Source organism: Rhamphochromis sp. 'chilingali' (assembly GCF_963969265.1).
Source record: "Rhamphochromis sp. 'chilingali' genome assembly, chromosome: 3".
NCBI classification, from domain to species: domain Eukaryota; kingdom Metazoa; phylum Chordata; class Actinopteri; order Cichliformes; family Cichlidae; genus Rhamphochromis; species Rhamphochromis sp. 'chilingali'.
The window spans coordinates 37,539,648-37,561,402 of record NC_137931.1 but is presented as its reverse complement, the minus strand read 5'-3'; the positions used below and the strand labels follow the sequence as shown (position 1 = coordinate 37,561,402).

Here is a 21,755-nt window from a genome sequence, read left to right as displayed (position 1 = left end):
AGCATGATGGCTGCTCATTGTTAACATGTGCAGTGATAAGGTTTTACAGCCCCGTGGGTATTCAGCTGACATTAATAAGACAGGAATGCTCTCTGAGTGTTACAATCACCTGGAAAATAAATAATTTACTCAATAAAATTAATGTGTGTACAGTTGTTGTTTTGCCTGTATCTGTATGAGTGAACTTTGTCTTAATGGGGCACCTTACGTTTCTGTGCATATGTTTTTCCTCAGGGAGGGTGCAAACTGTCTTTGTGTCCTCAAAGGGCGAGTTTTAAACAGTCTTTGTAAATGACAAGAAACCCCACATCAAGCAACCTGCTGCTTTATGAGAGTGGAAGGCAGAAGCTATCTGCCCTCCTTTAGCTCCAGCTCCTCAGGTTTAAGAGACAAACACCAACTCTACTTTTAAGGTCAGGGTTTAAACTTTCCATTGTGATAAAGCTTACAGTCAGAGCTGGATCAGGTGACCCTGAGACCTCATTTGGATAGATCAAATTCAAATTCAGACCCTTGTAGCTGTTGACGGGTCTCTGAATTGAGGGATAGAGCAGAAAGAAAAGCAGCATTTCTGGGCATTTATACTCCTATCAGATTAATGTACAGTACTGCGCAAAAGTCTTGAGTCACTCTTTATTTCTTCATATGTTGTTCAGTTATCTAGACTTTCTTGTCATTTTTAAAGCAATAGTTCGCCAAGCTTTCTAAAGGTCTTTGAAAGTTTGTCTTTGGACATTGGCTTTCTCACTCGTTTTCAATCCAGTCCTTTTACCTGACCATTTTCAGAGGATTTGTTTGTTTGTTTGTTTTTTGTTAAGTCACTTAATACATATCTATGAATCATTCACACACACATAAAGCCCCCCAACTCAAGGGAGGGAGCAGTTTTGTGTCTATACATAACAGAAAACTTACCAAAGAACCAATTTTAAGTTAGATATTAATTTCTTTAGCTAAATCAATGAGAAATGTCAAAAATAGCACATTTTGACAGGAATACGATAGCAGTTTTCCCAAACAACTCTTAGCTGAAAACTTGGCATATCCTGGTAGGGTGTGCAGTGCCTCCTTAAAAGTTTAATGAAACTGGAAAGGTGGAGGACAAAAAGAAGACGTGGCAGATCTAGAAAAAACAAACAAACAACAATCTACAGCAGATGAACATTATCTGGAAGTCACGTCGTTAAGAAATAGCAAAATAAATCCAGCAAAGACCTGACACAGGACCTGAGAGATGCACCTGGCAGTTATCTGCATCTAGCCTGGGCCTCAACATCTTTGAAGCAGTGAGTGATCATCTCAGCAGAGAACAGAACCTAACACAGTGAACATTCATAGAAGAGTGATGAAATGTCCTTTGAGAAGCCTGCAGACTACTTAAAGAAGTTACAAGAAAGCTTGTCTAAGAGAGTTTAGGCTGGGAAGTAAAGGTGGTTGTACCAAATTTTAACTTTCAAGAAACTCTGTATTGGCCTCATATTCTATATTTCCACGTATGTTTGCAGATATTTCAAGAAATTGCTGCACCTATTTCCAGTTTTCCTAAAGAAATATGAAGAAATGCAAGATGGATCAAGGCTTTCAGACTACTGTGTCTCCTGTGGTGATGCCTTTGGAAATAATAGCGTACCATATTTTTCGGACTATAAGGCGCACTTAAAATTCTTAGATTTTCTCAAAAATCGACAGTGCACCTTATAATCCGGTGCGCCTTATGTATGAATTCTGGTTGTGCTTACTGACCTCGGACCGATTTTACGTGGTACATGAGAAATCTGTGAAAAAATGTTTTAGTATGACTTTGGTAAGCTACAAAGCTGCACCGCTTGATGGATTGTCAGAGCATTATCCGGGTCCAAACTCCGCTTCAGGTCCCAAAGTCAAACGAGCACTGCAGCATCAATGAGAGTAAAAAACTGTCTAAATTCTTTTATCTTTAATAAAATCATCAGCGTTGCTGCTTTACCAGGTGTAACAATTACGTTTAACATCCAGGCATCTATGAAAACTGAATTTATTAAATTTAACTGAGTTAGAAGTTAGTAGGAAGTTAGCTTGCTAGTTTCCACCTAAACATGATATAGCATGTTCTGACTGAGAGATTTCTGAAAAAATTAAAACAGACAGCTCTGCTTTTACGTCCAACATAAATGAAGACTGAAAACTAAACAGCAGTGACGTTTGTAGGGTTACTGAAGTTGGACTAGCTGGTATATAATGATGTGCTATCTGATCGCTAGCGACATAGCTATGTTAGCATAACATAAACACAGTAAAGCTGGAGGATGAATGCTAACTTTTTTCAATTAGATAAAAGTTAACGTGAGGGTTCCCTATGGTTAGGGACAAATGCAATCGCATGGCAGGATGCTGTAAACGGACCAAACGTCAGTCAGGAGAACAACTGAGATAATCCATCCACAATAAGAGGTTGGTCATTAATATATTGCAACAACATTGGAATAGAGTACCTGCTGGAGAATTTAACATTAATGAATCAATGGTACGGAAGTGGAGGAAGCAAGAACAATGAGTTGAGTAAAGTTTGACTTATCTGACTGTTTTGTTTCGCTTAATGCACCTTATAATCCGGTGCGCCTTATGGTCCGAAAAATACAATACCTGTAAAGTACCTTTGCTGCAGATTCTGTTGACAGGCTTTATAATGAATCTTGAATCGTGAATCTTTTCCTTTCCACATCCTATCATTTTAACTAAGAATGTGTTCTTCATGACTTTACCGATTAAATAAGTAATTAAATTAATAAGTTCTACTGGCTCACTGCACCACCTAGTGGTGAAAACTGGCATTGCAAAAAGTGCAGCCCAGCCTGTGTTTAGCTACAGTGGATTTCTCTTGAAAACAATGCACACGATTTGGATATAAAGTCACAGCAGTTTCTTCACATTCCACTCTAAGTTTTGAGACTGCAGCTGGGAGTCTCAATTTATGGCTCATTCACTCCCTGATGCATTTATATCCCACTATTACACACCATTAACGTGTACTTACTCTCTCTTGTAGTTTGTTTTGTCCAGTTTTTACCCTTACCCTTAAGCAAGGCACTTACTCCTCTCTAATGTAGCTTGTGTATACACCTTACATCAGAACATCCTTAAAAGGCAATCTTTCTGCCTCTTTATGTACTTTGGAGTGGCCTTTAGCTAAATTATGTTGTCATATTTGAACGCGGGGTGTGATTTGCCAGAATTATGTAATTGAGAAATTAGAACAATAATATCCCACCTTCATACCAAACACCCTCAGACCGCAACACAGTTTTCAGCAACCCTCCCCTCGCCCCCCCTCTCTCCGGAAGCCATCTGTGCTGTAATTGGCTGAAACTAAGGGGGAGTTGGAATAAACAACAGTTCCGAGCATTTTCATTGGCCGCTGTCACGTCGCTCGAACTGTTGCCTGGCGATGGGCTCGGAGCTTGTCAACCGCACGATCCAGTTACTGTAGCTGCCTGCTGCAATGAAAATAACGTCGTTGGTGGGTGGATATATTTATATGGGCCTGTTTCCATCGTTTTTCCCCAAAAACAGTGACTGAGTGAGTAGTTTTTTTTTTATCTTTACTTGGGTAACACTTAACCTGCGAGGGTGACTCGGATCTCTTATGTGTTAAGGCAGGCGGGAGGTTTGTTATGCATGTTTTCTGAATCAGCTGGTTCAACAACAACTAGGGAAAAAAACTGTTAATTTCTGTTAAGTTGGCTTCATATGTTTGACTTGTTGGGTTTGCTGTTGCTCTGCATTAAAAATGTGGGCGCTACAGTCAGTCTGTGGGCAGTCATAGCTCCCTGTCTCTCTCACACACGCACACGCATACATATGTGCATATATACACAATTAGATACACAGGCTACAGTTAAAAATGATGATTTGTGACAGCTACATTTCACCTTTGTAGCTGTTAAGAATGTGAGAGACTTGTTATAAGAAGCAACACCACAAATGCAGGTGAGATTTTTACATAAACAGCAGTAAATTTCTTTTCCTTTTTTCAACCATAATTTTATCTTAAATTTAAACTTGTGTCTATTGTTGTTTGCGTAATTGTGTGCAATTAACCCAAAAAAATCACGTTACTCTAAACCTGAGTGACGTTGTTAGATGGATCCCTTTGTTGTTGTTGTTGTTGTTGTTGTTTTTTCTACAAATTTCCACCACTTTGTCAAATTTTAATCATCAGAAAGACACAATTCTGCATAAATACTAGTGCACTGATCATATGAAGAGATTTTGGAGGTTCTGCATTTTCAATTCCACGCACCACGCATGAGTCATGCTGTTGATAGAGACAAAATATACGATCTACAGCCATGCACTGTGCATTCCTGATCATATTATCCTTCCAGGAGTGGGCCTGGTGGGTTAGTTGGCAAAAATCTGCTTGGGAAAAACAATAGGCTTGCATGCCACCTCATGTAGGCTGCAAGCTGAAATGGACCAAAGGAAGCACAGAAACACACTCATGAGTGAAAAATAAAAGGCATTTTCTGCGAGGTGAAAAGTGTTTGAGTTTAGCCTACAGTTGAGGGTTTGCTGCTGAGTAAGATAAGGGAGTAACAGACCACACAGCGATATTTGGTGTTCAGGGAGACTCAGTTTATTTTGGTGCCGAGGTTTTTGCATAGTGATGAGCAGCTCCTGTGCCCACAGCTCTGTAGGAGATTGCAAGTGTGTGTGTGAGTGTGTGTGTAGGCTACACAAGTCCTTGAGCTTTCCAGCTAGGAGAAGATGAAATGGAGAAAGTGGTATCTGGAGTCTTATCTGATTCAATAAAGAGTGTGTGGATACCAGAGGAAATCCTTTGATCACGTTCAAAATGCGTGCGGTGCCCTTTCACTCTCTCTAAACAGGTAGGAATTTACTATTTTCACCATCATTTTCATCAGGTTCTGTAAACTATAATATGGAACCTTTTTATTTACTTAATTTATACTGACGAGACAGTCCACTGATTTCACACATTCGCGTCTATTCGCTCGGTATGTGGAGCCTGCACAGGCTGTTAATACCCTTGTGCAGTGTCTTCTGTGGCTCTAGAGGAGCTTCGTCAAGTCTTGAGAAAATAACCCTTGTGATATGATCAGGGTTATCTTTAGTAAAGCTGAAGATATCAATTAGCTGGGAGAAAGCCTGTGTTTTAAAAATGTGGGCATGGAGATCGAGAAATGAGGGCGTGCAGGCAAAGGAGGACGAGTGATAGATTGTATTAAACTGCTTTCTGGGAATTGGATCCTGCTTTTTTATTTTAATAGGGACCAAAAGTTGGGACATTTCAGCCCCTTCTTCACCCATTTTGATTATTGTTCTTTCTAGTCACCCTTTCTAAACTCCTCCAGCTTAATAAAAGGGACCTATACAAAGCAGGAATCACCCTTTAACTAAAGGATTGCTAGTTTTGTGACACAGATTCATTTTTTCTCAAGCTTTCGTGAATTCAGTATCGGTAGATTTTCTTTTAACTCTGAGCTAAGAGGGCTCTTTATCTATTTTGATTTGGTGCATTGTTTTCCTGCAGGTGAAGACGAGGCACTGACGGAGGCATGTGACGGATATTATGGCTTACATCAGGCGTTCGCCTCTCAGGAGCCGACAGCTGGCCGACTCATGCAGTCCTGTAGCCGGGGCCCCCGAGCCTGAGCTCCACCCACCTCACACAGCATACCTTTTGACTTCATGAAGATCCCTGACCTTGGTGATGTAATGAATAAATTTGAAGTCCTTGGGATTGTGGGTGAAGGTAAGTGCGGTCATTTACTTGCTGAAAAGCCTGTTTTGTGCGATTGTTTTTCAGTCTGCAGTAGATAGTAAGAACTAGTCCAGTCCAGCCTTTCATGCACACTTGCATGGCTTTTTAGTGAGCCATCGGTTGATTGTTTTTAACCAATTTGCCTGCAGAACAAGCCCATTAAAAGCCTGACCTTTACAGCTTATTAAGGTCAAGGGCGTCTGTTTTATATTTATTTATCCAAAAGAATTTAAATGTGACAAACTGAAGCTAGATGCTTTAATGTGATTCATACTTTCATGTTCTTATTGGATAAATGAAGTGGTGGTTTGGGGATTTCTTTTGCTTTATTGTAGTAAATATCAGCAGGGCATGGCTGTGTGATAGTTAAATTCCCCTGAAATGCTTCTCCTGGCTTTTGTTTTGCCTTGAGCTACTTGGTTGATAGAAAGTGGCAGTAGCCCTGAAGGGAGGCCACCCACACGTCCTAGTTTTTACACCCTTACTCTTCTACTCCCACGTCTTAGAAGTTTTATAATGCGTGGCAGAAAGACGCGGGGAAATCTCGAGCTGGATTTTAAAAGCTGCGTGCCTGTCCGATGATGCGCCGGTTGGGAAGGAAGTCAGCACTTTTAGTGTCACATTAAACTGTAAAAGTTGTAGAAATTTTCCTGCTCATCTCCCCGTTTCCTGCCGTAGCACTCATTGCACTGTATGCTCCGCTTGATCCCAGCATCATAGATTTTTCCTCAGTGATCTTGAGGTCAGTCAGTTTTGTTAATGATTTAGTACTAAGTGCTAAGTGCATGCAGCTCACCCCAGCAATTAAAAATACACTGAATTATGTGCAGTTATCTCCAGCTCTTCATTGAAGGACGGAAATGAACGGGAGAAATTATTTTCCATCTTTTAATACTTCAGGCACGTTTTGCAGCTTTTTGTGCACTAATTTAGTAGGAATGGGGTAAGAGATGTGGCTAATGTGTCCCTGCTTTACTAATGACATACAAAATGTCCTAAATTGTCATGAAACCAGGCTGCATACACCAAAAAAATCCTGTCCAGTTTGGTTTCTTGTTAGTCAGTGGATTTTTCACTGGTGGCGGTCATGCTTGCTGGAACCGCTGGAAGTACATGTGAAGATTAAAGCCAAACTAAGATGCTGAAGGTGGCTGATTTAGTGAAAATAAACAAGAGTTTAAGGATGCTGTTGTGTATGGTTATGGTGGTTATGCTATGTGCACAGCACATCCTCAGTCCAACATATAGCTTGATGTGTTATTACACGTTTCTTACTCACCACTGTCTTCTGGGTGGCGCGTACCCAAGATAATTACACGTTCAAGAGGTGAAATTGAGTCTTGGATTATATTAATAATAATAAAGACACAAGTTAAAATTGTTACAGTTGTATAAATAATACATAGACCCCATAGCTTTAGTCTTTAAAGTGTGTTCGACTGTAGAGCAGATAACTTCTCAGCACTGATGTTCTCGTAAAGGAGCACAGATCCATTCGTCATATGTCTGCTTGGTCCAAGAATTCCTCTCGAACCCTCGGGGGATGCATGTGTGTGACTGCCAGGGTCGATAACATCAGATCTACAGTAGCTTGCCAACACTTGTGTCCTACTTTCTGGACCACCTGTCCTTTTTATAAAGGGGAGGGGGGGGGGGGGGTTAGTTCATGTGTAGTTCATGTGTAGTTCATGCGAACATATAGGAAGCATTCGAAGGGGTTATTTCAAAAGCTTTTCTCTTCTCAGTTGGAGTAATACTCCTTGTTTGTTTATGGCTGTAGATCATGGTGGCATGTTAATTACAGAGTTTCAAGCTGATTTTGTGTTTTATTATTTACTATTATTGATTCTACTTGAAAGAAAAAGTTACTCTGAATGGATGAATAAACAGTAAAGGAAATTAAAGTAATCTTGCTTTTTGCTTCTGTTTCAGGTGCCTATGGTGTTGTTCTGAAGTGCCGACACAAGGTAAGGTTCACATTATTTATGTTTGTAATACACTGTCAATATGAAAAAACGAAGTTTTAAAGGGCAAAAGATTTATGTTTGTCAGCAAAACTCATGAAAAACTAACAGTAAAGCCAGAATGTGCTTATTCCTCTGTGTTGTGGAGCTCTGTTGTTTTCTGTAAAAAACACATAAATGAGTCACGCTGTTGCACTTGGTGACTCGATTGTTCCTTACGGTGAACCGGGGCAGTGTTTTATGGCTCAAGCTAATCTCACATACACTGCTGTAAATACTCACTAGAGCACAAATGTGTATAATTTATGGTCGAACAGTTGCGTTGCTTCTGTTAAAGTAACATTTACAAAAAAGCTACCAGTACTGTGATGATTTCTTTCTTAAGAAGTTAAATATTATACGTGATCTGCTTTAGAAGTGCAATGGGGTAAATAATTATTTGATTTTTGCTCACTTAGAAAGAAATCAACAGTCTCTTGTATTTATGCTAGTTTCATTTTAATGGAGAGAGGGAATATTAACCAAAAATTGAGGGAAAAAATACGTTATATAAAAGTTATACATTGATTTGCATGTTGCTGAGGGAAATTAGTATTTGATCCTCAAGCAAAACATGACACAACTTAGTACTTTGGTAGAAAAACTGTTGTTGTTGCACAACGGTGAGAGGTTTCTTGTAGTAGGTCACCAGCTTCCTTCTTTACAGAAACTCTCTAACTCCTTTCAGTTTCTTGGCTGCTGCTTGGAAACATGAAGCTTCAGCTCCCTCCACATATTTTCTGTAGTGTTGATGTCTGGAGACCAGCTAGGCCACTCCATGACCTTAATGTACTTCTTCTTTAGTTGCCTTGGCAGTATGTTTTGGGTCATTGCCATGCTTAAAGACCCATCCACGACCCATCTTTTTATATGGTTTTAGCTTGTTTTTTTAAAGCATGGTATAACATGATAAAATGGAGCAACAGTGGACATTTTGGGTCATATTTTTGTAACTATATGTTATACTGAAATGAGCGGTATAGCTAATCCAGGGACCTGATTCATACATGTTTGCTCTTGTTTGTGGAGCACCAGCCTTGTCCTTTGAGTGTGGTGGTCAGAGGGTAATGTTGGTTTGCCTGATAAAGAGATAAAGGCTATCTGAATCAGGCCCAGAGAACTTCTGATCTAGATCGTGTTTGTTTTCCAAAGGAGCAAGCACTCCTCACGAACCTGGTCGCACCGTTTTTGTTTAGTGTTGTTGTCGCATTGGGTTACAGTTACAGATGCTCCTGCAGACTGCTGGATAACTGGTTATAGTCCTTTTGTCTCCACTCAGGAGAGCAAGATCTGCTTTGAAGGATAAATTCATTTCTTCCACTACTTAGATTTTTTTATTCACATAAAGGAGACTCTGTTTAAGCAGTTAATTTTTAGGAAAAGAAAAAGGAAATCAAAACAACCACAAAAAAAAAAAAAAAATAGCAGACGACCCACACTGCACACAGCCTTGTCATCTCAGTCCATGTGAGGAAGAGGCTGTGCCAGGAATTGACAGCAATCCAGTATGAATAAGAGAGGCTAACTACCTCCTACTTACAGAGATCTGCAAGAAGGAGACAAAAACACTTTCTCAGCCTCTCCTATCAAAATCCTCAGCAGGTTTTTTTTACTTGCTCTACAATTACCATGCATCTGCCTTCATTTTATCATGTTTATTACAGAAGTGATATTACTCTGTTTATCCAGTGGCCTGGTGTCTAATGCCAGGCAGTTAGCTTAAATGTTATAACAAAAATAAAAAGACAACAACACAAAGGGTTGATGTTGAGGGAGGAAAAATAGGAGCGAGGATATAAATATTATTCAAACTGATTGATCACAGGCCGAGGCGTTCGCAAATGCCAATGTCTCCGTTTTCGAACAACAGAACTCACATCAATAAACCGCCGTTAGGTTCGCACCACAGATGGCGGCTGCTGTCTGCAACGCTCTCGGTATTGTCTTCATTTGTGCGAAAACCCGTCAGCGTCAAAATTCAGCAACAAAAGTTTATCAGAACAGGATGAAATAAAGCTCAGCGTCAGCGTACATCTGCCAGGCTGATATGTTGCCTAATCAGAGACGGAGGAAGTTTTGACAAGGTTTAGGTAGCTCTATCCTAAACCTCATCAGAGCTTTGTTTTTAAAAAAATAATGCTGATTTTGGTATAGTCCTCAGATGTCTGCGTGTACGGCTCTGCTCAGAAGACATTATACCTGAGCGTGATATTCTTCTGTACTCTATATTTTATTTTACACATTGATTTAATTTGGATTTAATGACACAAACATCAAGCAGAGATGATGATTGTTTAGCTGGTAGAGGAACATTTGGGGGTTAAAGCCTGATTAATCCACGAAGGAGATGGTGGATCTCAACTTAAGCTAAAGGAAAGTGTAGTTGTTGGATGCAATACATGTAGCTTTGTAAGGTAACAATATTCATCTTGCAACATGATACTTACTTACCTCCAGTTTAGCTTTGAAGACACAGATCTGTAGAAACTGTTGAGCTAATCAACCAATAATGGCTGAATGCTCGTGATCTCGGAAGATTTTGCCGTTCTAGTGACTCTCAGATACGAGTGCATTGTTCCTCAATGAGACTCATGTTTTTCTGTTCGTGATGCAATAATAGTGCTTTGGGTAAAAATACACACGTGTATATTAACGAGCTACATCACGAAACGCATTTTCATTAGTTGGTAAAGCGTTTTTGGAATGCATTTTTAATTAGATCATTATTTGGTAAAAAATGATTTCTCGAAACAAACGAGCCCCCAGAAGCCTGACATTTTGTCACACATTGCCTGGGCCTTTTGTTGGTTAGAAACTCAGTAATATATGCATTTTTGATGGAATTTCTGCTGGTGACTTTATTGGTTGATGTGTGAAAGCACCGGAGGATAAATGCTCTGGCTGCAGATCAATGTGGACCTGTGCCATCTGGAAAATATTGTATTGTTAGCGTGAATGAACTGGCATGTTTTTTCAAGGGCTAACTCACAGATCTATGCTGCATAATTATGTGTGCATACACACAGAGGCTGGCACAGTGTCAAACACACTCTTCACGCACTCGCACACACACGTGTGTGTAAGCGGAAAAACACATAAGCTTAGCAAGGCTTTGATGATGCTGTGAGGATGGGCAGGGAAGTGCACTGACCAGAGAAAATGGCTGCATTTATATGGCACTGCAGCTGCTCATTCTCACAAAACACATTTATTTCACCAGTGACACGCCCCTTTGTACTTGCACTACCCAGTACATGTATTTAACAGGAATAATTAGATCCAAGAAAGACGTGGGGCCAGATATAGGAGGGATGGAAATAGGGAAACGTGCATTCAGTTTCTACGCAATAATCAGAATGTGTTTGAAAAGGCGACGGATTACAGTGTGTGCACCCGACATTACAGGATCCTCAAGAGTCAGCTGGGCTGGTTGTTGTACAGAGAGGAGGCGGAGGACATAGATAACTGGTTTTTTTTTTATTCAGGTGTAATCATTTTATTGTCAGCAGTAGCAGCAGCAAAGGGGTTTTTCGCAGTAGATAAATATATGCGGATGATTTATTATTCTTGCAGAGTTATTCTCCTTAAATATTTATGCAGACACAAACGGGATAAAAGATTTGATCTTAATGCTGAATGTTTGCTTCTCTGGCATTGTTACACGATTGTGATAACTGCGTGCTTCCTCATCATATTAATAACCGTGATTTGTGATCCTTTTGGCATCTCTTTACGAAAGATTGTTGATCATTTACTTCATTAATGTGTCTTGAACATTATCCTAAACACTGTGTAGGACATTCGAATGACTAGTTGTCATGATCGATTCTGCGGTTTACTCCTACAAGCGCACATGTGCTGAAGTAAACATTGTGTCAGTTATCCTGACATTTGAAAAACCTTTATTAACTCCTTAAAACCAAGTGTATCATATTAAATGGGTTTTTGAGACGTCCTCAACATCACTAGTGGGATTTTTTTAACCTAACCCGATCTTGTTTGTTTAAGATAAACAACCTTTGAGCAATTTTCTTCAGATATTAGCGGTGAGCAAATGCTGACTTCTATGTCAGCAAATGCTGAGCAGGAAGTCTGTTTACATAGTCGCCACCGAGTAAAAAAGATATATAAAGTAACCTATTATCGTATTACCGTATTACCGTATTTCCTGTTCTGCATATGCCACTACACTTTCAAATAAAGAGGTGGGCGTATGTACAGGAAAGGACAGAGAGAGGTGATTTCCCTAATATGGTCACCTCAGGCACACAGCTCCACCCATCTGCTACTTAAACCTTATGCTTATGAGGGGTGGCCAATGAGAAGAAAGGGGGAGAATTTTTTTTTAAACAGAGGACGAAGTGCAGGGCTATTTAAAGGCCCAGTGTGAAATAAGCAATGATTATTTTTAACTGTGATTCATGCAAAGCTACCCTAGTAGAGTCCAGGTCTAGTAAAACCTGAAGCTGGAAATGAGCATAATGGGTATCTTTGAGTTGCTTTAGCCTGTCTACAGTTGCTCCTTTTCATGCTGTGTCTGATTTAATCAGTGTCATGTCTGCTGTCATTGATGCCTGCTCTGCTCTGTGTGGGGCTCTTGCTGCCGCTCTCCGCCGCAGGCTTTTCATGCATGCATGTGGAAGGGCGGGAAGGTTCAGAACAGAGCCGTACAGCTAAATATAAATCACTGCAGATGGAAATAACAATCTTCTTTTGACTATAGTGGCCCCGACTGAAATAGGCTCGACAGAATCACCTCATACCTTACAGGGACCCAGTTGTTCTCAGTAATGCTTTTGCACTCTCCAGCTTCACTCACTCTTGTCGCTGCTCTGCCAAATGTTGCCACAGCTTTTTGATAAAGAGAGTGCTCAGAGTAAAACTGCAACATGCTGCTGTGTCAAGAGGGTTGAGCACACAGAGACACAGAGGAGCTTTTGTCTTGTACTTCTGGCTCCTTTGTTATTATTTTCTTGTCGATTTAAATAGATAACCGTAAGAACACGCCTGGGTTCACTAATTCATTTTTGGCCACTCTTTTGGGAATGCAGCCCATCATCATGGTGTGAGGAAATGAGGGGGCTACCAGATTCATGGATGCCGCAGCTACAGATCCACCTTTTGCCAAGTGAGCCACGAGGATGCTTCAGGACTTTTTCTCTTGCCTGCTGATGCTTGATAAAGCCCTATGAATTATGCTAATTTATTGTAAGCTAATTAAGAGGCTTAATCACGCTGATGTCGCTTAAAAGATGTCACAGTGCAGCTGTTTTTTTAAGCTTTAAAGGTTCAAGCTGAAACAGATTTTTTTTTTTTTTTTTACCAAAATGCACATTTTCTGCACACAATGATTTTTGTGACTGCCCTTGAGGTGTGACCTATGTGAGCTGCGGAGGCTTGAGACAGACGTGTGTTTGAAAATGCATTTCTATGATGTTTTATCCAACAGTTACACGAGGGATAGGCTTTTATAGCTGTCCAGAAAGGCCACTCTTCAAGGTGTCTGTAAAAAGCTAGTGTGAAACAATAGTCATTTAACTGAGGTTGACAGTTCAGACCAAAAGTGACAGAAATAGTTATAATGAATGAAACTTGATCTGATGACTGATGTGGGAAAGGTGTGGGAGGTTTCCAGAGCTCCTCTATTGAGCCACTCTTTAGTCCTGGTATATAGATTTGAGTCAGTTCTTGGTAGTTATGAAGAAGTTAAATCTAGAACTAAAAGTAAAAGAAAAAGAACTATGAACTGTTTGTGTTGTCACGTTATGTCTGTCTCTTTATCAGTCGGTGGATATTGAGCAGCTTGATGTAGCACTTTTTCTCCACTCCTCTTTTTTCACTTCAAACTCATTTTTTCTTCTGTTGCATATCATTAACTTCCCTTTGCTCTCTCTCGTACACACCTGTCAATATGTTAACTTCACTTCAGTTTTATTTATATAGTGCTTTAACAACAGTAATCTCAATATGCTTTTTATAGTAAGTGAAAACCCTACAATATAAGAGGAAAAAGCCCAACAATCAGACAGTCATCTAAGAATAAACACTTGGAAATGGTGAGGAAGAAGAACTCCCTTTTAACAGGAAGAGACCCTGTTGCTATAGAATCAGGGTCCCCTCTTTTCATCTCTGATGTGTTTATATACCACTACTAGTCATGATGGTTTGCTGCTTCTCAGCAAGGATTGTTTTGTTTGAGGTCTATTCCTGTTGAAGAGTAGTTCTTCCTCCCCACCATCTCCAAGTGCAGTGTGGGGTTTTCTCTATATGTTCTGAAGTAAAATCCGACAATATTTAAATGTCTTGAGATGACTAGCATTACATAAATGAAATGTAACTAAATATTTTATTTATATAATGATACTTCAATACTAACAAGTCAGGTTTCTGATTCATGGTCAGTTTCATGGTGAGAGTAAGTGCATAAAGAAAAGTTTGGATGTGACTCCAGGGTGCAAAAACCCCACCGCTATGAGTTTGATATTATTCTTTTAGTAATATTCAGCTGATATTAAAGCATGTTGATAAGCTCGGGTAAGCAAATTACTCTGATTGAGCGATAAGTTAAAAAGTGAAATTAACAAACTAAGTCCAATATTAATTAATAATAATAATAATAATGGATTGCATTTATATAGCGCTTTTCAAGGCACCCAAAGCGCTTTACAATGCCACTATTCATTCACTCTCACATTCACACACTGATATCACATCATAAATTCTTTTTGCTTTCTAATCTGTATAAATGACAATAAGAAGATTGTATTCTTTAATGCCTACAGTAAAATTAAGTTATTACTGGACTTTGATTGGTTGCATATCATTTGTATCTTTTCTTCAAAATTAAAAATCTGTAAATTTGCAAAAGCACATTTCGAACTTGGCGATAAGGTTTATTCACACTGTTGACGAAACTGGGAATATCAGGACTGGGAGTGGAAACTGCCAGTGAAACTTGCACAACTTTGACCTCACATGTTAAAAAGGTATGTTTGCTCAACGGAGATCACAGACCGAACTCCCACACATGCGGCTCTCATCTGACACACGCACACACAACAATGTTTAATGGACGAGTGTTCATATGATTACTGCACGTGAGCTTGTGTTTTTGCTCTAAATGAGTGATGTGTTATATTTAACCGCAAACCTTAACGTCATCAGACCAGTCTAGTGCATACTGGCGTCTAATATATAAAATACCCATACTATATTGAAGTCTATCACTGAGAACCTTAATGGAAGAAGAAATGGTTAAAACTGGGGATAAACATGTGACACACTTTCTGTTTGCCATGTGTTGTGTTTTAAGACTTCCCAGTAAACTCTGAGACGGGGTGACTTACAAATGAAACTCTTTGTTGAAACTTATCTGAGTCAAATACAAAGGCTTCTCTCTGAAAGCTAATCTAAATCCTGGATAAGGCCTCTGCGTGGCCTTGTACACTGGTGTTTTTGTAGCACGCGACAGTGTGTGGACTGTGGAAGCAGGAATTTAAACATAGCAGTGCAGAATATTTGTTTAAGCAGAGAACATCTCTTATACTACACACCCACGAACTGATTTCTAAAGACAATCAAACCAAAAAAGAGGTAAAAGATGGACAGGAGGGTCATGTCTCCTTTAATAATAATCAGTTAGAAGCAGTGAATTATCTGTTTTCGTCAATTATAAAGAAATTGACCTTCTACATGAAAAGTCACGGCCCTTGAATGCAGCGGCGTCAGCTCGATGCTTTAATTGGATTCCAGTCAGACTCACGTGAATTTAAATGAGTCATTCTCACAACAAAGACATATGCAAACGATATATGACTCAGAAAAATGTCATGGGTCATGTTGGGACCTTGTGCACCTTTCTATCAATCAAATATTGATATTCAAAGCTGTTTTCAGTTAAGTAATATTTCATGCTGTGTGTGCAGGGGTTGAAGAAACTAAAGAAACTCAGCTTGTCCGCTCTCCATATTGGAGCTTCTCCTCTCTGTGATGGAACTTGAAACAATAAAACTTTATTTATAAAATAAAACATGTCTACAGCTGGGCAGTGTGAGCGAATAATTACATTAGTCTATATGAAATATGCCCAGATTTGTCAACACACCCAGTCTGATGAGGCTTTGGAGCACATCTTTATTGAAGTATGTGTGCCTTCACTGAGTGTTGTTTTTATATTGTAACATTTATTACAAACTTCTTAAATCCTAACCCTGGCAAACACCCTCCACATTATAATAATTAAAAACAAAGACTGCAACAGCTGAATGGTGTGGAAGGTTACAGTGTAGGGTTAAGTTAAGACATTCATTTTCTGCAGAAGTCTAAATCAGGCATTAGTCGTAGAAATATAGCTACATGGCGCAGACGCAACTGCTGTGATTGGCCTGTTCAGTACTGTTGCACTTCCTGCTATTTTTTGCAGCAGTTTTTCAATTTGTCTGTGAAAGAATAACAATCAACTTTTCAATATAACGAAAAATAATCACAACGGACTCACAAATGTCGGCAGATTCCGACATTAAATTGTTGAAACTACTAGGATGGATGTGAGGGAATGACAAAAGTCCCATCATGTTTGGTTCCATCATGGCTGAACTGCATAGGAAACACATGGACACAAAAACAACATGGATCACTCAGAAAGACTCACAAAACAGAACTAAAACAAAAATGTAACTAAAATAAACAAATGTGCTGTAGAAACTGAAATGAAACTGAATTCAAATCAAAATAGAAACAAAAACTCATCACAAAATACGGAATTATATATAACTGATGACAAGACAAACTCCTTTTGGGACTTTTTAAAAATTAGCTGGCAGAAACAGACACAGCTCCTCTCTGGGGCGTCTCCGGTCTCTTCTGTTCCCCCATCCCATCAGGCTGTTAGTTACTATTACCCAGCATGCCATTTGCTGCTTTCATTTTGTAACTGTGCAGAAAGAAATGGTTTATATTTCGCAAATTAAAATGTCTCATAAAGATATTTTAATCACATGACTGGGAAGAGTCACAAACACAGGTTTCCTATTAACACACCCTCTCATACTACTAGTTACTAATAATGAATTTAAACCGCCTAATAAGCCACAAAAGCATCAGTCTTTAAGAAATTCACATCATGTGTAAAACGATGTAAACTGAGAATTTCAAATAAAAATGTATTCAGATCGGATAATCATGATGCTTCATATGTAATTAACACCATGGGAACAAGCAAAACATTTTATTTTTTAATAAAGTTGTGAAGTTAGACATGATATATAATTATTAAAGCATGTTTGCATCTTAGACCAGCGAGTGTCTAACTCAGTTTCACTGGAGGTCAGACACTGACATGCTTTAATTCACTGAAAATATTCAGTGACGTACAGTCTGGTCCACATAAAGAACTCATGAAGCAACATAATGATTACAACAAGCTGCTTACCACACAGCCAACTCACATCTACCATCTATTCACAAGCTTGAATGTGACAGATACTGGCAGTAAAGTGTATTCAACGTCAGAAAATACATCTGGATGTTCAGAGAAAATAATAAAGTCTCAGTTTCATTCTTGCAGATATTTCTACAAATCTCACAAAAATGTAAAATAATGGTCTAGTTTAGCTTTTAGCTTACCTTACAGCCGTAACTATAAGCTAACATTAAAACAACATGTAAATTTTTGCAGTGTGACTAAAATTTCCTGACTCAGCTGCTTTTTCTTCGCTGTAACATTTGATCAAAGAAACATTTTGCTGTATTCAAACTCCTCTTTTTTAGTTTCAGCTCCCTGTGTGCTTTCAGACTAATAACACAAATTATAATTTTTATGGCTAATAGATGCAGAGCTACTCGGGTTTGACGTGTCCACAAAGATAGAAAGCAAAAATCATCACTACAGACTTATTTGTCAAATATCAATAAACCTTTCAGGGAAAGTGTTCCTGTCAGAGCATCAATACGATCTGTATGTCTTAGGAGTCTGCAATGATTGCAGCATAAAGGATACAGCAGCACAGGTGTGAGTGCGTGAGGTGTCATCTTCCTCTTCTACAAAAACATCAACAAACAGGCGGCTGTTTTCCACGTCAAAACATAACTTAAAACCACCTGGTTTGTTTTTGTGGATGTTACGTTGGCCCGTTATGCCTGCATAGGCCATGTATGAAGTACAATCACATTACTGCTGACAGAATAAATGATGAACAAGCACAGAAACAGCAGGTGTGAGGTGTTTATTACCAAATAATGTCATTAAATTCTTTTTTTTCTCATTTCCTGTAACCTTCATTCAAAAAACATCTAACGTTTTAGCGACAGATGCACAGGTAAATTGCACATGTTCAGAAACATAATTTAAAGTTAGTACAATATACTAAAAACAACATTTTAATCTCCTAACCCTTATGAAATAAGACAAGCACAGCTATAAAAATGTAAAGATTTACTTTTCCAACTACAGTGTGAATAAGAGGGGCAGCTAGTTTTAGAATGAGCTGAGTTTTTAAGCAGTGGCATATTTAAATTTAAAACACGTACTGTATTTTGTAACATTTTACAGTTGCTTCATTATTCATTTCAGCGCTCAAGATCACATGACATAAATGCTTCATGATTTTTTCTTTTGCATTTTTTTTTGCATTTTTTTGCATTTCAGTTCAAAAGAGTCCAGAGACTGTGTGAGTTGCACAGAATATTTAGCTTTCATACTGTTATATAATGTGGAGTAAATTATGCAGGATATAGAAGTCCACAGTTGTGACATTATTTCCTGGCAAGCCTCTTTTCCCGTAGTAAGATCAGGTGTATTTTTGACTTTCAGACTTGCAGCTGTGAAATTTTGGAATAAAGAACGGCAAAAAAAAAGAAGGTAAACCTATCATTATTTTATTTGAAAGGGTCGTTTTTAGTACATGGATGAAAATTGTCAGCCGATTGCTCCCTGTAGTCACTGATTGCAAATTGAACATATTAAGCTTTACTGTGTTTCTTCCCTTGAGATGCTCTGCAGGCCTTCACTGCGACTGCCTTCAGTTGGGTCGCTCTGCATTCAGTCTTGTCTTCAGTAACTGAAAAGCATGCTTTGTTGGGTTTGAGATCAGGTGACTGACTTGGCCTTTGAAGAATATCCCATTTCAAGCAGCCCAAGAGTTTCTGTCCTAAAACTCACTCTTGCTGTTCTCTAGCTGAGAGTATAGCACCGTACCCTCTATCCTGCTACTTTATCAGCAGTCAGAATAAACGCCGGTGACCCGGTTCCCCTGGCAGCCATACATATCTGCATTATATCACTTCCTCCACTATGATGCGGTATGTTCGGATTAGGAGTCGTTTCTCTCCCTTTCCAAACTTTCCTCTTCCCATAATTCTGTTACAAGTTCATCTCAGTTTCATCTGTCCAGTGGTTAGCACCTTCCTCTAAAGCACCTGTATCTCCATTCATGAAGGCGTCTTTCGATTGTAGATTTTGAAACCTTGACATTTCCCTGAGAGTGTTCTTGACTTGATTGGATGCTATTTTTTGGAACTGTGGAAATAATTCTCTTATCGTGCACTTTAATTGTTTTCTGTGGCCTTTTGGACCTTTTAGTGTTGCTGAGCCAGTCCATTCATTCTTTTTAAGAATGTACCAGATTCTTGGTGTGGCCACTCGTAAAGTTTTTGTTTTGATTTTGTTGTTGTCCTAATGATGACCCCGCACATTTGCATTTGCACCTTATCTCTTTAGACTTTGAATTTAAAATTAGAATGAAAAACCCTTAAGTACAAATTTGACGTCTGGAATCAACTTGAAATATTATGTCTGCTTCATTTGTCATGAAATAACAAGGGTGCAGGCTTCACCTGGCCCTGAAACTGCTTGTCAGTCAATTGTCCAACAGTTTTTGAGCCATGAGAAGAGATGCTAATGATATGTTGGCATGAAAATCAAAGGGAAAGACAGGCTTAAGTTGATTTTGACAGGTATCTCCATGCATTACTTGACATGCAAGAAGGATCTGACAGCTAAGTAAACAAGTAAATTAATTTCCCTCCTGCAGTAAGTTGGCACTTTCATTAATTAGTATGAGGAAACTTTGCGGACAATAATAAATGCTTTGCATGGGTTGAATTGAATTGGGTTGAAACAGGTTTTGTGATCTGAGGGTTAAGAACAGAGCGAATGTTCTACTGAGTAGCAGAAAGCATCACATGATCACATGAGTCATCCTGTTAATAGCAAGTGAACACGAACATATGTGGCACATGCCAGGGCACAATGCTTGCTTCTTATGGTGAAGGCTCCTGGCAGCTCCACTGTGGCGTGGGGTTGTATTTTCCTGGCATGGTTCAGGTTCATAAAACCCCCGAGGGCCGGAGATTGATGCCAAAAAGAAGTCGTCCTTAGCGAATATGTTCAGGAAATGGTGGAGGATCAGTCAGTCATTTTTCACTAGGATACAGCCGAGTGAGACCATATATCACAGCCTGTTAATGCAGCAAATGCCACCTCACTGCCGTTTTAAAATATTTGGTATTAAGATGAATTTTTGGTGTATTGTTTGCAGCCTCAGGCTCAAGACTTGGGTGCCAGCTACCGTGGTACTGTGGGTGCCTTTGCTACCAATCAAGTCGATGACTAGAGCATACATATAAAATTTTAATCAAATTTGTACCACAGTGAGGTTTTACATCTATCTGCTCTCTGTTTTTTAGTAAAGAGTAAATTATTCACTAAAATGTCTCCCACTCTCAGACGCTGAATTTTTAAATAAATGTTTAAAAAAGTTCTTAAACACGGGCTGTGTGGGGTTATTCGCATTAAACTGCTTTTTGATGTGTTTGCAATAGAAAAGCACCTCAATCAGGGCCACAGTAGGACCAAATAACATTGTTATTTCACTCTACGCTCATTTATATTTACACGGGTGCAGAGAACAACATACTTACCTTCATACAACAGCGAGAACCGAGCACACACTAGTCCAAGCATCAGTGACATCACGTGTGAAAGGAAGAGATGGGTTGCAAAGTTGCTTGCAGGTGCACAGCAACTATGGGCAGACTAAAGCAGCTTTAGTAGTGTATAAGAGGATAAAGAGATCAACTTTAGCTTTGGGATATTAGTTGATATGCCAAGATTGTCTGACTGAACTAACTAAAGATTGTGCTTTGCCACCCCACATGTACTGCCAGCAGTCATGCATGACTAAATGATGTAAGGCCAAGGCTATATGGGGCATCATCCCATCTATAAAGGCTATATTTTTTAAAACAATAGAAAGAAGCCTCTGGTATATTTTAAAATAGATGTCTGAATATAAAGTTTTCCATACAAAACTTACAATGTCCACAGGTCCTCCATTTGTCCACCTCTGGACGCCCGGCATATATCCATACAGTGGTTACACTTGTCCCATACTTCTGCGAACATGACTTGTGCTACCTACCAGCAACCATGTGAAACCTCTTGCTAACAGTGCATGTCTCGATTGTTATCAGTGAATGGCTGTGGAATAAAAGCACAAATCCGACGATGATTTCTTTTGGATACACCCTGTATAATCCAGGAGATTTTTATCTGTTTATTTTATTAGGGTATAAACTATATAAGCCTTAGTGAACCCAGGTTTGACGCTGCTGAGCTGCAGGTTTAAATCTTTGCATTACTGGCTGTTGATTGATTGATTTTCTTTTTTTCCCCATATCATTAACCAACACAAAGCCTGACTTTTAGATCGTAACACGGCACTTTTAGTGGGGATTTTGCCTATTGTGTTAATTCACCTTAAGCTTTTTTCATGCCAGTTCATGTCATGCTGTTTCCATGACAGAGGTGGGTATTGTTTAATACCTACCTCTGAGTGCACAGAAGCAATTAGCAGTGGCGGCTTTGGCTTTGAAAGCATATGCTTTTAAACTGTGAGGTTACTCTCAGAATAGCACGTTTATTTATTTTTTTGCCTTTTGACCCTCCACATCTGACCGGAATCTGGCACCCTTGTATTTTTGCACTGTGG

General features: G+C 39.2%; 1 protein-coding gene across 3 annotated transcripts in view; it reads left to right on the top strand.

Moving 5' to 3' along the window:
* Positions 1 to 3,425: 3,425 nt before the first annotated feature.
* Positions 3,426 to 21,755, top strand: part of LOC308394214 (cyclin-dependent kinase-like 5) — a 57,086-nt gene continuing 38,756 nt past the window's right edge. For 2 of the 3 annotated variants that reach the window (XM_080878444.1, XM_080878442.1), the window contains exons 1-3: positions 3,426 to 3,556; positions 5,534 to 5,755; positions 7,697 to 7,731. In XM_080878444.1, coding sequence (XP_080734570.1) covers positions 5,692 to 5,755; positions 7,697 to 7,731 — 99 coding nt within the window. In that variant the 5' untranslated portion in view covers positions 3,426 to 3,556; positions 5,534 to 5,691. Of the gene's footprint in view, positions 3,557 to 4,723; positions 4,869 to 5,533; positions 5,756 to 7,696; positions 7,732 to 21,755 lie in introns of those variants that run through there. The other variant, XM_080878443.1, reaches the window with a different exon arrangement.